The sequence below is a fragment of the Oryctolagus cuniculus genome, chromosome 8 (genome assembly GCF_051225735.1).
Source record: "Oryctolagus cuniculus isolate XC-2025 breed Fujian yellow rabbit chromosome 8, ASM5122573v1, whole genome shotgun sequence".
NCBI classification, from domain to species: Eukaryota; Metazoa; Chordata; class Mammalia; order Lagomorpha; family Leporidae; genus Oryctolagus; species Oryctolagus cuniculus.
Genome location: NC_142874.1, coordinates 84,995,803 through 85,011,863, shown reverse-complemented (window position 1 = coordinate 85,011,863; position 16,061 = coordinate 84,995,803). Strand labels below are relative to the sequence as shown.

At 42.9% G+C, this 16,061-nt stretch overlaps 2 protein-coding genes across 10 annotated transcripts in view; both read right to left on the bottom strand.

Annotated features, from left to right (window-relative positions):
• The window catches only part of LOC103350727 (rho GTPase-activating protein 20), a 200,924-nt gene extending 197,850 nt beyond the window's left edge, over nucleotides 1-3,074 (bottom strand). Inside the window, exons 1-2 of the mRNA XM_089301779.1 lie at nucleotides 2,783-3,074; nucleotides 80-224 (exon numbers count right to left, since the gene is read on the bottom strand). The gene's annotated coding sequence lies outside the window, so the exon portion shown is untranslated. The remainder of the gene's footprint in view (nucleotides 1-79; nucleotides 225-2,782) is intronic.
• A 2,109-nt stretch (nucleotides 3,075-5,183) lies between these two features.
• SEC24B (SEC24 homolog B, COPII component) overlaps nucleotides 5,184-16,061 on the bottom strand; it is a 98,767-nt gene continuing 87,889 nt past the window's right edge. For all 9 annotated transcript variants that reach the window (XR_016212329.1, XR_011378310.2, XR_016212328.1 and 6 more), the window contains 6 exons: nucleotides 14,739-14,914; nucleotides 13,700-13,837; nucleotides 12,421-12,525; nucleotides 11,530-11,622; nucleotides 6,331-6,434; nucleotides 5,184-6,087 (listed from right to left, as the gene is read on the bottom strand). Coding sequence is in view for 6 of the 9 variants with exons in the window: in XM_051820099.3 (XP_051676059.3) it covers nucleotides 5,973-6,087; nucleotides 6,331-6,434; nucleotides 11,530-11,622; nucleotides 12,421-12,525; nucleotides 13,700-13,837; nucleotides 14,739-14,914 (731 nt within the window). In the remaining 3 variants the exon portion in view is untranslated. The remainder of the gene's footprint in view (nucleotides 6,088-6,330; nucleotides 6,435-11,529; nucleotides 11,623-12,420; nucleotides 12,526-13,699; nucleotides 13,838-14,738; nucleotides 14,915-16,061) is intronic.

Here is a 16,061-nt window from a genome sequence, read left to right as displayed (position 1 = left end):
GTCCCCTGCCTGTGGCCAGGGCTGGCATATGATATGCACAAACATTTCAAGAAGACTCACCAGGCGAGGAGGGACAAACCTGAGGGTCCTGTTGAATCTACTGCCACTCTTCCGACACCAGCAGCCCGGCCCTTCCTGCAAGTGTTGCTCTTGGCTGCTCACCTCCTTGTTCAAAGGCTTAGCGTCAGTGCTCAGCACACGTTCCAACAAAAAACTCCATGACGCTGGATGCCAAGAAGAGAAAAGGGAAACAGCAACACTGAGCACTCTTTTTATAAATTCGGTATTCAACAGCATGCGTCAATTCTGATTGGACTCCCTTCAGGCGCCAACCAATCAGAAAACAAAGACCAAGCCCACACAGGCTTGCACATGGGATGTGGCTCCAGGCTTCTCCGGAGCTCCTGCCGTCTGTACCAAGTAGACAGCAAGGCCAGGCTCCAGTGCGGTGGGGCCGCAGGTCAGTTGTTTGCTTCACTTTTGTCATGGAATTTATTCCACCATTCGATTTAAAATTTGACAGAGTTTTTCTTTAGGTACAGTATATACCCCTCTGATTTTCTCCCTAGAGTGTTCAAATAAAGTGAAACTGCTTTTATAGGACTCATGCATTGGGAGTGGTTTTTGTTTTTCAACGACTGGATTACAGAAAGAAAACAAGTATGGGATGCTGGCATTACAGATGGTGGCTTAACCCACTGCACAACACTAGCCCCTACCCACAGGAATTTAGAGGCCCAACGATTTAGAAAAATACTGTCTCACATGTGGAAGGAATGCAAATGTATAGTTTCGGTAAGTCTGAATGACTTTTATTGCAGAAAACAAGAAAACACAAAGATATTTCAACTAGATGATGAGGAGTCTGATATACAACAAATGATTCATTTAGCAGTACCGTTACCACTGCGGGATCTTTTCCTCTAACTACTGGTTTAGACACTTGAATTAAATTTGTGGCCAGCCTTGGAAAGCTGGAAATCTTGATGCCAAGCAGAAGTGAGATGAAATTTAAAACAGAGGCATACCGGCTAGAACCACAGCCTAGACCTAATTCTAGTGTTTACCCTTGGCGATAATTGGAAATCACAAACTCTGTAAGTAAGAAAACACCATCTCCACCTCCAGATTCCACGTTAAGCACCATGTGCACTGACCAACAATGCTTTCCTCCCTCCTGCTTAGTAAAAATATAATAAAAATAAGTCTATGATTGCTGCACTAATTGTAAGATACCTCTGCTTAAAGATACACCATGAAATAAAATATTTCAAGGTTTTATAATAACTCTAAGAGGTATCTAACTCAGAGAAAGTCCCCGGAGGCAAGGTTAGGCCAGTTCTAGTCTCTAGAAAAGTGGGCAATCCCCCAGGGCCCCAACTGTTCCCCCCGAGGTGACTCAAAAACGCGTGCTTTAGCAATATTGAAAAGTCACAAGTTGAGGGACTGTGTACTAACAGAACCCTACCAGCCATCCAAATGAAGGGAGAACCATCATGCAGACATTGTGCAGATACCACACCACCTGTGGGTAAGGCCTCCCCAGTGTGCACAGCACTAGCCCTGGAAATGCCAGTCACAGGGCGAAACGATGCCCACAGGGGCTGTGCCATGTGACGACTCTTCCAGTAATAACATCTCTACCCAACAGCTCTCGAGTAGCTCAGGAGCGTAGCAGTTACATCTTGAAAAAACTAGCAGATGTGACTTTTACACAGTTCAAGAATATCTGCCAGCGCCGCGGCTCACTAGGCTAATCCTCCACCTTGCAGCGCCGGCACACCGGGTTCTAGTCCCAGTCGGGGCGCCGGAGTCTGTCCCGGTTGCCCCTCCTCCAGGCCAGCTCTCTGCTGTGGCCCGAGAAGGCAGTGGAGGATGGCCCAAGTGCTTGGGCCCTGCACCCCATGGGAGACCAGGAGAAGCACCTGGCTCCTGCCTTCGGATCAGCGCGGTGCGCCGGCCACGGCAGTCACTGGAGGGTGAAACAACGGCAAAAAAGGAAGACCTTTCTCTCTGTCTCTCTCTCTCACTGTCCACTCTGCCTGTCAGGAAAAAAAAAAAAAAAAAAAAAGAATATCTACTAGCTCACTTCACACAAGTCAGTATGTGTCATTTCTGATGAACACTTTATCAGCAAACTTCAACAAGAATTTCAGTCAAGATCTTAGGTCAGTGAGTACTGTGGGTCTGCAAGATTCTTCTTTCTACTTGAGGCTTTCCTTGAATGGTTAAAGGTTCTTTAAAAAAAAAAAAAAAACATTTTATTTATTTTAAAGGCAGAGTTACAGAAAGAGAGGGAGAGCAAGAGCAAGAGAAGTCTTCCATACACTAGTTCACTCTCCAAACTCCCCAGGCCAGTTTTCCCGCACACACATTACAGTTCAGAACAACCCAGAGAAAATAGGCCCAGAGTCAAGGCCGCTTCTCACGGCCGCGGCCAAGACTGCTTCCGGCCAGGGCCAGGAAACCCCTAAAACGGAACCCGGGCCGTGGGAAAAGTTCTTGCTCTCCCAACCCCCGCCTCCACCCGCCCACCGGGACTCCTGTCACACTCGCCCTCCCTTTACGCTGCCCCACACGCCTTTCTTCCCCTTTCTTCCACGCCACCCCACCTTCACGCCACCTTTTCCTTCTCCCCCCTTCCTCTCTCCTCCCGAATCTCCCTTGGCCGCCTCTCTCCTCCTTCTCTCCCTTCCACCCCTCACATGCACACCCCTTGCCCGCTATCTGCACCCCAGGCTCCACCTACCCCGCGACAGGAAGGCCATCGCGCCAAACTCACCAACGAAAGAGCGTTTCTGCTCCTCTGGAACAGGAACCAAGTCCCGAGGGGTAGTCTTCCGGAAGCTGCCGAAGAAGAGGACCGCGCCTACAAATTTCCAGAAATGCAAGGTAACTGCTGCGGCTGTCTCGGGCCGCAGCCTCTCTGAGCCCGGCCTGAGCCCGGCCTGACCCAGGGGGACGCTGGGTCTCCCGCAGGCTCTGCGGGCAGCGTCCAGGACGGCTCCCGAAGGCTTGCACGGACTCTCCGGCAGGAGCGGACGGGACGCGGCGAGGACTCCTACCTGAGCACCGCGGGACACAAGGGGCCACTTCCGGGTCACAGCGCCGGGCGCAGGCGCACTCCCCACGGGCGGCCGCCATGGCGCCACGGGACGCACCTGCGCGCTGCCTGCCGTGTCCAGCGTCCGATGCACTGCAAGCGGCCCCTCCAGGCTGTGACCCAGGGACCACGCCTCCCTGCCTCCTGGGCGACCTGAATGGAGGTCAAGCCTCCTGGCTTCTGCCTGGCCCGGCGCTGGCCGTTGAAGCCGCTTGGGGAGAGAAGCAGAGCATGGGGCATCGCGAGCACTCTTGCCTCTTGCTCTCGCTCAAGGATCGTCCATCTGGGGGTTCAACCCCCAGGTGGCTACTAAGGCCGGGGTTGGGCCAGGCCGAAGCAGAAGCCAGGGACTGTATCCGGTGCTCCACTCCAGGTTCAGGGGCCTAAGTCCTTGGGCCGCTCCCTCTGCTTTCCCAGGCATGTTAGCAGACAGCTGGATCCCACGGGGAAAGGCTCCCAGGAGGGGCCGGCACTGTGGGGGAGCGGGTAAAGCCACCGCCCGCAGCGCCCGCATCCAGATGGACGCCGGTTCGAGTCCCAGCTGCTCCACTTCCGGTGCAGCTCTCTGCTGTGGTCTGGGAAGGCAGTAGAAGAGGTCCCAAATCCTTGGGCCCCTGCACCCATGCAGGAGACCCCGGGGAGGCTCCTGGCTCCTGGCTTCAGATCCGCTCAGCCCCGCCCATTGCAGCCAATTGGGTAGCAGACCAGCAGATGGAAGATGTCTCGATCTCGATATTCTCTCTGTCTCTGTCTCTCTCTCTCTGAATTTCAAATAAATAAGATCTTCAAAAAATACAAAAAATTAAGAAAAGGAAGACGTAGCTATAAATAAAACACTACATCAAGGCCAACTACTATAGTTCATTTAGAATTTGATATTATATGCATTACCTACCCTATTAACACAGAATTTGAAAAAGAATTTAACTCACTCTTAGAAAAGGTGTTGGTACCCGTTCTTTCTCTTCTGCCTTACAAACGTCCCGTGTGGTATTATCTATGACTTACGCATGAGGAAATCAATGTAGTTTATTTATTCAGACACTTGGGTACCCACTTGCACAGGGACTTGAGACACCTGTGATCTACAGAGTTCTCCACTGAACACAGGTCTGCTCCCCAACCTCAGCCCTCCACAGTCTAGGCCTGCATTTAACATATGGAGCATGTTTGAACTAGGACAAACCGTGTCTCCCACAAAGCATGATAGAACACATAAAGGTAGCGTCTGAGGTCACTCTTGGCAATTTCTAAGTGCATATTATCACGCTGGTACTTTTTCTCTCCTTTCTCAACGTTAGATACAAATTGGGAGGGAGGAAGTCAAACTATCCCTATTGGCAGATGACATGATTCTAAATAGTAAGTAATGTCACTTAGGATGAGTCATTTAACCTCTCATTTCCATCAGGGTGTGTGAGATAGTACTTTTCTTTTTATCCCAAGAAAATAGATTCACAAAATCACAAAACCAGTAAAAATCATTTACCGCACACTCCAAGAGCCCTTTTCCCTTCAAAGTTCATTAATTGGGACTTTCATAGTCTACAACATAAAATTACATTCTATATTCCTTTTTTTATTTTAAAACATTATTTTATTTTTCATTCAGTATAATATTGTTTGAGTTATTTTGCTCTATATACATGTGGATGAATATTTGTTTTAATTTCCATTCCATATTCTAGTGGATAAACAGTTTTTGGGAAAATATGCTATTACTGAATGAGTGATTTTTGGACCACAACAAAATCATTCGCAAAGTTCAAGATGGTAATCTTGAAGTCAATTAAATAAAAAGCATAGTTGATATGTTTATAAAATTTTGTTATAAATGTACTTTTTAAAAAATGAAAACAAGTTTATATTTACTAATGTACTTTGAAAGCATTTTAGGATACAAATGTTATTAAGTACTTGGTAATATCCACAAACTAATGAAAATTTATTGATTCATCTATATAACTAACTAAAATGCAATATCACTACACTCCCCTAAGAAGTAAATTCAGTATATACTATATACAAAAAAAAAAAAACAGTAGTCCACACCAAAAATTAAAAAAACAACCAAACCATATTGTCAAGCAAAATATTTTTAATTAATAGGCTGATCATAAATAAATCCACATAAAAGATTTAGCAGAATTACAAAGAGTTTGTGTCTCATTTGTGGACTCAATGCAGAATATGCATTGGTCAATCTCATTCTCTAACCGTGACAAAAAGAGATGTCATCCAACAACCCAGAGCAGTATAAGCAATTCCTATTCTGTAGCTACATTTTTACACTTTCTTTACAAATGTAACAGTTATGTACATTATACATATATATATATATGTTTTTCTATAGTTCTTGTTCTGAAACTATTGTTTTTACAGGGAAAATGCTGAATTTATTTAATGAATATGAATCATTCCTTGTTAAAAAGTAATTCATATAAACAAATAACATGGTACCTGCTGCCTTTTTGGAATCTTTTGTCAGAGTTCACGTCCAAAAATGTTATATTAATAGTAAGACAAAAGAATTTATCTAATTTTATATTAGGACATATCATTCCACACAGTTGCATCAATTTGCCCGCTTGTAACAAACAGAACACTACACTGCTGCACTACTGGAAATGTGTAGAAACCAATTCAAAATATAGTGGGCGAAACGGCGTCATCCCTACCATCATTTCAGGCTGAAGAAAATCTGTCAAGTTCTCTTTTTGCCTTTATCTTTTGCCACAACCTCAGAGTCCAGTGCATTGAATCGTGTAACAGCAAGCTCCTGCATTCCACATTTCTTGTGTGCTTCGCCAACAGATAATGCTTTACCTAGATAATAAAGCTTTTTCTTCTTATTCCATTTTATTCTACTTCACTTACAAATTTGCTGCTGAATGTGAAGCAAAAATTCATAATAAGAGAATGCAGCTTCTGTCCGGTCTTCAATCAAATGCTGAAAAAATTCTGTTTTGGCAGGACTCTCATCTCTGAAACAGAAAAGGACATTTGTCTAAAAATGCATGTTGTTAAAAAGAATAATTATTCATTAAAAAGGCTGTTAATAAGTAGAGACTATAGAAAAATGGAACACAGGAGATATTAATCAAGGAGCAATATTCTACCACCAGAATCTATTTTGACATTATTTAAAGTATGCTTAAAAGACATGTTATTTCACACATATTGCACAGGAAGAGATAACTTCATAATTCAGTCACATAAGTTCTTACTTCACCACATGAAGGACTGGGCTTAGTGGTCTGCTGTCTCTTAGCCAAGTTATAAAAGATCTGGTTCTTTCTGATGAAAGCGTATCTAGTTCTGGAAGATGTGTCTGGAAAAAAAATATAATTAGGAAACTATTTCCTATTCAGTACTCATCACCAATATTAAAACTAAATCTTAGTTTTCAGTACCACCAACTGCAGCACTCTATTCCCCAGCCCCAAGAGTAGCAATCAAATAAATGAAATTTAAATTGTTGACAAATCTGTTTATATGATCATACTTTGAATTTAATTAGCTTACTGATAAGCTGACCTTGAAAAAGAAAAAAAAACCTTATAATTTTTATGTACTTATGAAAAGAAAACACTTTTAGGTCTTTCTAAAATAGCCTTGCATATAGTTTCAAAACACTTATTGGAATATAAATAAAATTATAAAGATAGATTAATTGTATTTGTAATCCTTATCAATAGGAAAAAATGTCTATTTTCATGGGATTTTTTCAACTATTTTTTAAAAATACACATTTAAAAATCACATACACAAGCATATTTTTGGAGGGAAAAAAAAAAAAAAAAAAAACAGCGACCAGAAAAGGGGGATGGGGCCAGCATTGTAGTGCAGCAGTTAAGCTGTACTCACAAGGCCACCACACCATTATCAGCGTTCTAGTATCACCTGCTCCTCTTCCAATCCAGCTTCCTGGTAATGTGCCTGAGAAGTCAGCTGCAGATGGTCCAAGTGCTTGAGTCTCAGCCACCCAAAGGGAGACCCAGATGGAGTCAGAGACTTAGCTTTGGCTTAGTCCAGTACCAGCTACTGAAGCCATTTGGGAATGAGCCAGCAAATGGAAGATCTCTCTCTCTGTTTCCCCCAACCCCTGTTCCCCTCTCTCTGTCACTTTGCCTTTCAAATAAATAAATCTTTGCCTCCTTCAAGGTGTACTTCAAATATTTTGTGGAAGAATGGAATGAAAATACTTAAGTTTATTATGGTGAAAAGTTTTAAAATCCATGAATATGAGAGGGCTTCAAAAAAAGTTCATGAAAATGCCTACTATGAAAAAAAACCTGCAGGAGTTTCAAATTGTTTTACTCCAAAACATATTTACCTGTACATCTCATCTTCCATGAACTTTCTGAAGGAGCCCCATACAAATGGGATCATACTATGCACTCTTGTCTCACGTCAGACTGTAATCTTTTTCTTAAGTGCATAAATATTACTACTGTAATTCTATGGGCACCCATACATGCATCTATGAAAACAGCTATGGGATACATTGCTAGGAGTAAAAAAATTAACTGTGTCACAGCATTTGATTTTGAATTTTAACACTGTTAAATGGCACTTCCGAAAGGTTCGCATAAATGGACACTACAGTGACTGGTGCCTTGTACCATCTATGTGATTGCCCATCACCAAATTTTAAACTCTATCAATCTGGTATATGAAAGAAATGCTCTGTGGTTATTTTATCTCGTTTTCCTGAACTATGAGTGAGGCTGATCTTATTCTACACGGCCAATACTATGTTCTCCTAAGGACGACATGTTCAAATCCTCTGTCCATTTTTCTTCTTTTTCCCTTAGGGATCACAGGGTGTCTTTTTCTTAGAGATCTGTAATGTACTTTTTTATTTATTTATTTATTTTTATTATTTTTTTTTGACAGGCAGAGTGGACAGTGAGAGAGAGAGACAGAGAGAAAGGTCTTCCTTTGCCGTTGGTTCACCCTCCAAGGGCCGCCGCAGCCGGCGCGCTGCGGCCGGCGCACTGCGCTGATCTGATGGCAGGAGCCAGGAGCCAGGTGCTTTTCCTGGTCTCCCATGGGGTGCAGGGCCCAAGCACCTGGGCCATCCTTCACTGCACTCCCTGGCCACATCAGAGAGCTGGCCTGGAAGAGGGGCAACCGGGACAGAATCCGGCGCCCCGACCGGGACTAGAACCCGGTGTGCCGGCGCCACTAGGTGGAGGATTAGCCTAGTGAGCCGTGGCGCCGGCCTTGTAATGTACTTTTTATAATAGAGAAGATAGTTCTTTTCCAGTATTATAGATTATAGATAATTTTATAATTTTGTTGTCTATCTTTGGGCTTTATTTTTACCAAGTAGAAACATTTTATTTCTATGCTTTTGGGTTTATTAATCTTTTGAATTACTAACTTACAAAAGCTTTACCTGTTTCTATATTATATAAATAATTGTAATAAACGCAATGACTTGTAATGGTTTGCTGTTTCACATTTAAACACCTGATTCATTTGAAAGTTATTTGATGTACAGAACAAGATAAATATCCAGCTTTGTTTTCTTCCCGGTGTCTAATCCATAGTCCCATCATTTTCTTTCTAATTCCATTTCCTCCGGAGTGACTTGAAATGCAGTCTCTACCACATTTTGTTTTTCATGAACTGGATCCATTTCTGAAACCTATTTAGTTTTCCTGACTGACCTGTATATTATACCTGTATCATAGTACATTTAACTATAACTTTACAGTAAGATTTCTTACTTTATTTAGTAGAATGTATTTTTCATAGTTTTCCTTTGTGTTGTCACCAGCCTCCCTTTTCAAATGTTTCCTTGTTCTTATCTGTTGAGTCTTTTTTTTTTTTTTTTTTTGACAGGCAGAGTGGACAGTGAGAGAGAGAGACAGAGAGAAAGGTCTTCCTTTGCCGTTGGTTCACCCTCCAATGGCCGCCACGGCCAGCGCACTGCGGCCGTCGCACTGCGCTGATCCAATGGCAGGAGCCAGGTACTTATCCTGGTCTCCCATGGGGTGCAGGGCCCAAGTATTTGGGCCATCCTCCACTGCCTTCTCGGGCCACAGCAGAGAGCTGGCCTGGAGAGGGGGCAACCGGGACAGAATCCGGCGCCCCGACTGGGACTAGAACCCTGTGTGCCGGCGCTGCAAGGCGGAGGATTAGCCTAGTGAGCTGCGGCGCCGGCCATCTGTTGAGTCTTAATAAGGAACTCTGGTATTCACTTGCCAAGTTAGAAACAAACAACTGACTAAGATTACATTGAATTTATATTAACTTTGGGAAAAAGAGAAAGTCTACAATATACAAGAATAAGATAGGTCTTTTTTTGCAATTAATTGAATATGTAGAACTGCTTTCAGAATCATATTTCTTTGGTATTAGTTAACACATATTTGGTAAAAGGCAACTTGAAAAGCTGTAATAAAAACAATCTAAGTCAAAAACTATGGTTGCTTTCCTCTTTTCCTGGGGCTGGCGCTGTGGTGCAGAGGGTTAACGCCCTGGCCTGAAGCGCCGGCATCCCATATGGGCACTGGTTCGAGACCCAGCTGTTCCACTTGGGCCCCTGCACCTGCGTGGGAGACCCAGAAGAAGCTCCTGGCTCCTAGCTTCAGATCAGCGCAGCTCCAGCTTTTGTAGCCAACTGAGGAGTGAACCAGCAGATGGAAGACCTCTCTCTCTGCCTCTCCTCTCTTTGTGTAACTCTGACTTTCAAACAAATAAGTAAATCTTAAAAACAAAAAAAAAAGAACATTAAGCATTTGCCTTAAAATGTAAACTGAACATGGATTTCAAATTTTTTGCAACAAAATAAACTCCTAATTTAAAAAAACCCCTATGGTTGTTGGAAAACAATTTGATGGTTCATCACAAAGTTAAATGTAGGGTTACCTCACACCCTAGCAACTCCACTACTGGCTACAAAACCAAGAGAATTTAAAATATATATATATTCGCACAAAAACTTACGTGGTAGCAATAGTCACAACAGCCCCAAAGCAGAAACAAATGAACATGTCCATAAAAGGATAAACAATAACCAAAATGTGTTATATCCATAAAATAGACTATTTTCAGTCATAAAAATGAATAAAGTAGTAATATGCACGTACTTCAAAAAAGTGTGGAAAATAAAACTGAAAGATTTGTCTGGGAAGGCAGCATATGATGGCCCAAGTACTTGGGCCTCTACCAGCAATGTAGGAGACCCAGATGGAGTTCCTGGCTCCTGGCTTTGGCATGTCCCAGCCCAGGCTGATGTGGCCATTTTGGAAGTGAATCAGAGGATGGAAAATCTCTCTCTCTACCTTTCAAATAAATAAATATTAGGGGAAAAAATGGAGCTGGCGCAGCAGCATAGCAGGTAAAGCTGCTGCCTGCAGTGCTAGCATCCCATACGGGCACCAGCTCCAGGACCCAGCTGCTCCATTTTCAATCCAGCTTTCTGCTATAGCCTAGGAAAGCAGTAGAAGATGGCTCAATTGCTTGAGCCCCTGCACCAATGTGGAAGACCTGGAAGAAGCTCCTGGCTCCTGGCTTTGGATCAGCCCAGCTCCAGCCACTGGGGCCATTTGGGGAGTGAACCAGTGGATGGAAGATCTCTCTCTCTCTCTCTGTAACTCTGCCTATCAAAAAAATAAATCTTAAAAAAAAAAGAGGAAGAGAGTGAGGAGGAAGAGAGAGACATGGGAAGTGAAAGAAGCAAAATAAATAGCCACATATCGTATGTCTTCATTTATATGCCATGCCCAATGAGCAAATCTGTAGATAGAAAGTAGATAAGAATTTCCAGGGCAAGAGGGAGCAGGGAGGATTGGGAGATACGGGGTTTCTTTACTGGGGTGATAGAAGTGTTCTGAAATCAATATAGTGGTGAGAACTGTGTAACTGTATAAATACACTGAGAAACAAAACAAAAACACTGAATTGCACACTTTTAAAACAGATAACATAAGGCCGGCGCCGCGGCTCACTAGGCTAATCCTCCGCCTAGCGGCGCCGGCACACCGGGTTCTAGTCCCGGTCGGGGCGCCGGATTCTGTCCCGGTTGCCCCTCTTCCAGGCCAGCCCTCTGCTGTGGCCAGGGAGTGCAGTGGAGGATGGCCCAGGTGCTTGGGCCCTGCACCCCATGGGAGACCAGGAAAAGCACCTGGCTCCTGGCTCCTGCCATCGGATCAGCGCGGTGCGCCGGCCGCAGCGCGCCAGCCGCGGCGGCCATTGGAGGGTGAACCAACGGCAAAAGGAAGACCTTTCTCTCTGTCTCTCTCTCTCACTGTCCACTCTGCCTGTCAAAAAAAAAAAAAAAAAAAAAAAAAAAAAAATTAAAAAAACAAAAAACAAAAAACAGATAACATAGTGAACCTTACACAAATCTTATGTTAATAAAAAGAACTAAAACGTGCAAACAAAAAGTTAAAGTATAAAAATCCACTGACCATTTTCTGTGGAATTGATGCAAAATTAGGGCACCCCAGTACATCCTCTATGAAGTTATTTTCACAGCCTTTTCCAATCCAAATGTAAAAAACCTACAAACAAGAAAACAAAGTATCAAAAATCCCTAATATTTAAGAAAACCATCAACAGCTAATTTTCCCAAACTAACTAATCATGCATAAGAGAAATATACAATCTCAAAGTAGGCACAACATAAAAGTAACATGGAAACTGTACTTAGTTCATTGTGAATGTACATCCAAGGATCTAGAGTGGTTTCTATTGTTTTTGCTTCAATTTTAAGGATTCCCAGAAAATTTATAACTTCCTCCTGCCCCACTATGAATGCAATGCTTTAATCAAGAGGAGTGACTCACTCCATTTCCCACTCATTCTTTCAATTATTGCAGCCCATTCTTGTGTGGTGATGCAAATCCTTTGGCTGCTCTGTCTCGAAGCCATCTTGACCACTCCGACACCCTGTATCACTACCTGTGCCCTGTGACTTGTCCTAAACTCCTCAACTCCCATCATTAACAGGACTCTCTCATTCAAGTTATAATCTCTTGAAGTTCCTGTGAATTTTATGGCTCTACATGGTAACAACCTTGAAGACAGGAATATAACTTTCTAACACTTCTCTGCACCAAGTACATGTAATCCAGGACTCTGAGTACTCCATTTTAATGAGATTTATTTATTTATGATAATAATATGATGTGCATCTGGGAAAATCTAAAGTTAAATAATCTCTTGTGCCAGTTACTAACTTAGTGCCTCTCAATTCCTAATCCAACTTTCACGGTCAGCTCTGTGGTCACAGAGCTGGATTTTATGTTTCTCTTTTTGCCAGGTGGAACAGTGTTGAGCTTTGTTAATAGGGTGCTTACAGAGCCACAGTCCATGAGGAAAGCACCTTCTCTTGTCAGCTTCTCTGCAGACAGTTTTTGAAGAGGTGGCTGAGGTACAACCCTGTCATTAACATGAATTGCACCCTGAAAGAAAAATAACAATGTGAATGTGCTTATATTACTATCAACAGTTTGTGTGCTAATGTCCACTAACTCTCTTTATTAAATATGGGAACATGCTACTTGAGAACTTGATGGTATGCAAAAATAATAATTATACATTACCACATTGGCTCAAACATACTCAACCTAAAAAGGTAAAAGCATGAGTATATAAAATGATCTGTTATTTAGTTCCTTCTTTTTTGGGGTACAATGTATCCCCTTTTGGATAAGTAGTAATATAATTGCTGAAATAGAAATATGAATGATACTCTGCTGCATATCAAATTGCTTCTTACATTTATCTAGTAACAAAAGGCTATGTTTGAAGTTAATACTAATTTCAAATATAGTTTTTTTTTTGTTTTGTTTTGTTTTGACAGGCAGAGTGGACAGTGAGAGAGACAGAGAGAAAGGTCTTCCTTTTGCCGTTGGTTCACCCTCCAATGGCCGCCGCTGGTTCACCCTCCAATGGCCGCCGCAGCCGGCGCACTGAGGCCAGCGCACTGCGCTGATCTGATGGCAGGAGCCAGGTGCTTCTCCTGGTCTCCCATACGGGTGCAGGGCCCAAGTATTTGGGCCATCCTCCACTGCACTCCCTGGCCATAGCAGAGAGCTGGCCTGGAAGAGGGGCAACCGGGACAGAATCCGGCGCCCCGACCGGGACTAGAACCCGGTGTGCCGGCGCCGCAAGGCAGAGGATTAGCCTAGTGAGCCGCGGCGCCAGCCAAGAATATAGTTTTAACCCAAGGAAGAAAAAAGACACTACATGTTTGTACCTGAAAAGTATTGTTGGATACTGGATTTTTTACTTTAAAATCAAAATGACAATTTGATGTCAGACAGTCATTATCTACAAAATATAAATGGAAATTAACACTCTACAACTTAGGTGTGTAGTAAGTATTAAAACCAAATCCACAAAATAAATTATTTCCCATATGAAACTATTTTTGAAACCTCAGTAACTATTGATATTACCAGAGAGTGTTATCAGCCAATCAGATCCATAGCTAGTGTCCTTACTTAATACATTACTACCGTGGAGGGGACAGGAATAGAAAAAACTATTGAAAATAAATTATTATTACCTTTGCTGTAAAACAGAGATACTCGAACACGTTCAAATTTTTCAAATGCACACTGAAATGCATACCTCATCTGTCAATCTGTCTATCCTGTATAAGTTGGGATGAATCATTTTCATTAGATGAACAAGTGGCTGAGACTTTATCTGACACATGGCATATACACGATCATCTAGGCGTGTGCTTGTACCCGTTCTAAAGGCTTTCTGCAAGGAAAAAGACATGTTTTCAAGTAAAACAAAAACATAGTGGGAAAATATTAAAATAAGTACCATTAATCATGGGAAAAGCATGTCCTTCACATCAGACAGACTTGGATTCTATTCTTAGCTCTGACATCATCAGAAGAACAAGATAATAATGCTCACATCTCTAGGCGGCTGTAAGGATTAACTAAGAGTATCTATTAACAGAGCCTGAGACAAAAGAAGGATGCTCTGTAAATGTTAGATCCTTTCCTTAGGGCCTCTCTCCAGAAGCAAATGGCACAAGTGGGTTATGACGGCTCACTTGGCTAATCCTCCACCCGTGGCGCTGGCACCCCGGGTTCTAGTCCTGGTTGGTGCGCCGGTTACTAGTCCCGGTTGCTCCTCTTCCAGTCCAGCTCTCTGCTGTGGCCCGGGAGGGCAGCGGAGGATGGCCCAAGTGCTTGGGTCCCTGCACCCATATGGGAGACCGGGAGGAAGCACCTGGCTCCTGGCTTTGGATCGGCACAGCACCGGCTGTAGCGGCACGGCCATTAGGGGAGTGAACCAACGGAAGGAAAACCTTTCTCTCTGTCTCTCTCTCACTGTCTATAACTCACTCACTCTCTCTCTCTCTCACTGTCTAACTCTGCCTGTCAAAAAATAAAAAAATAAAACAACACAAGTGGGTATGACCATAACATTATTCAAACTGCTCACACATGTTAAAGAGGCAGAGGATATGGTTTCACAAGGTCACTGTATACCCATATACAATCATTTTCCACTGAATTTTTTGGCTACTCTTCAAAACTTCCAATGCTAAAGTCCATTATCCTTTAGTATTAAAAAATAGCAATACAGATTTTATTTAACATATGTATCTGAGACAGAAAATCTTTATCAAATATAATAGAGCTACCTGTTTTAGAAGTGCCAAAACATAGAGTGGAAACAATTTGAGGGAGTTGGGTGCAATCAGTGCAGAGTGCTGAAAATTTGAAACAGTTGAGCCATATGCAGACAACGAATCCACTACCGCATTCACTAAGGCGTCTCTTGCATCTGACAGACTTGATGACACTGATCGATCCACAGCTGTAAAGGAATGAAAATGGACAAAGGTTTAAATATCACATTCCAATGAGCTCTGTAAAAGACAGAATATGCATTATTTAATAAGCATAATGTAGGTCATCTGCTCCCTCACTTGAAGTATTATTTTATTTATTTGAAAGTCAGAGTTACAGAGAGAGAGGAGAGGCAGAGAGAGAAAGAGGTCTTCCATTCCTGATTCACTCCCCAAATGACCACAATGGCCAAAGCTGAGCTGATCCAAAGCCAGGAGTCAGGAGCTTCTCCGACCTGGATGCAGCGGCCCAAGGGCTTGGGCCATCTTCTACTGCTTTCCCAGGCCATAGCAGAGAGCTGGATCAGAACAGGAGCAGCCAGGACTCGAACCGGCACCCATATGGGATGCCGGCACTGCAGGCTGCAGCTTTAACCGCTGTGCCACAGCGCCGGCCCCATTTTTCTAAACCAAATCTGAGTAAATCTGAAAATCACAGTAAGTTTAGATTCTTTCGGAGTCTTTTTGTTTTAATCTGTTAAGCATAAAACCACTTAGCCACTATTCATATTAAGGGTAGATTCACATACTTCTGAGAAAGCCCTGGGGATGTTTCTATTACTCAAATAGAAATCACATGTATAATAAATACATCATTCAACAATCACAATCAACGTACATTCTCCAACCTAAGTTATCCCTTGTGATTCTCTAAATTTTCTTTACAAAGCAATCCAGATCAACAAATAAAACATGAGAACATGGGGCTGACATTGTGGTATCACAAGGAAAGCCATCATTTGCAGTCCTGGCATTCTATATCAAAGTGCCAGTTCAAGTCCTGGATTTTCCACTTCTGATCTAGCTTCCTGCCTATGTGCCTCGAAAAACACAGGAAGATGACCCAAGTATTTGGGCCTCTGCCAACCACATAGGAGACCAGGATGGAGTTCTGGCTTCTGGTTTCCACCTGGCCCACACCTGGCTTTTGCAGCCATTTAAAGCGTGATTAAGTGGATGGAGCATCTCTTTCTCTGCCTCTCCCTCTCCATCTGTTCCTCGGCCATTCAAAGAAATCAAAAACAATTAAAAACAAAAAAAGAGCAAACTGAACAACACAGGTTTTCATGCAGTCACTGAAGAAATAGGTATCAATGGGAAAATTATTTTTCTCTA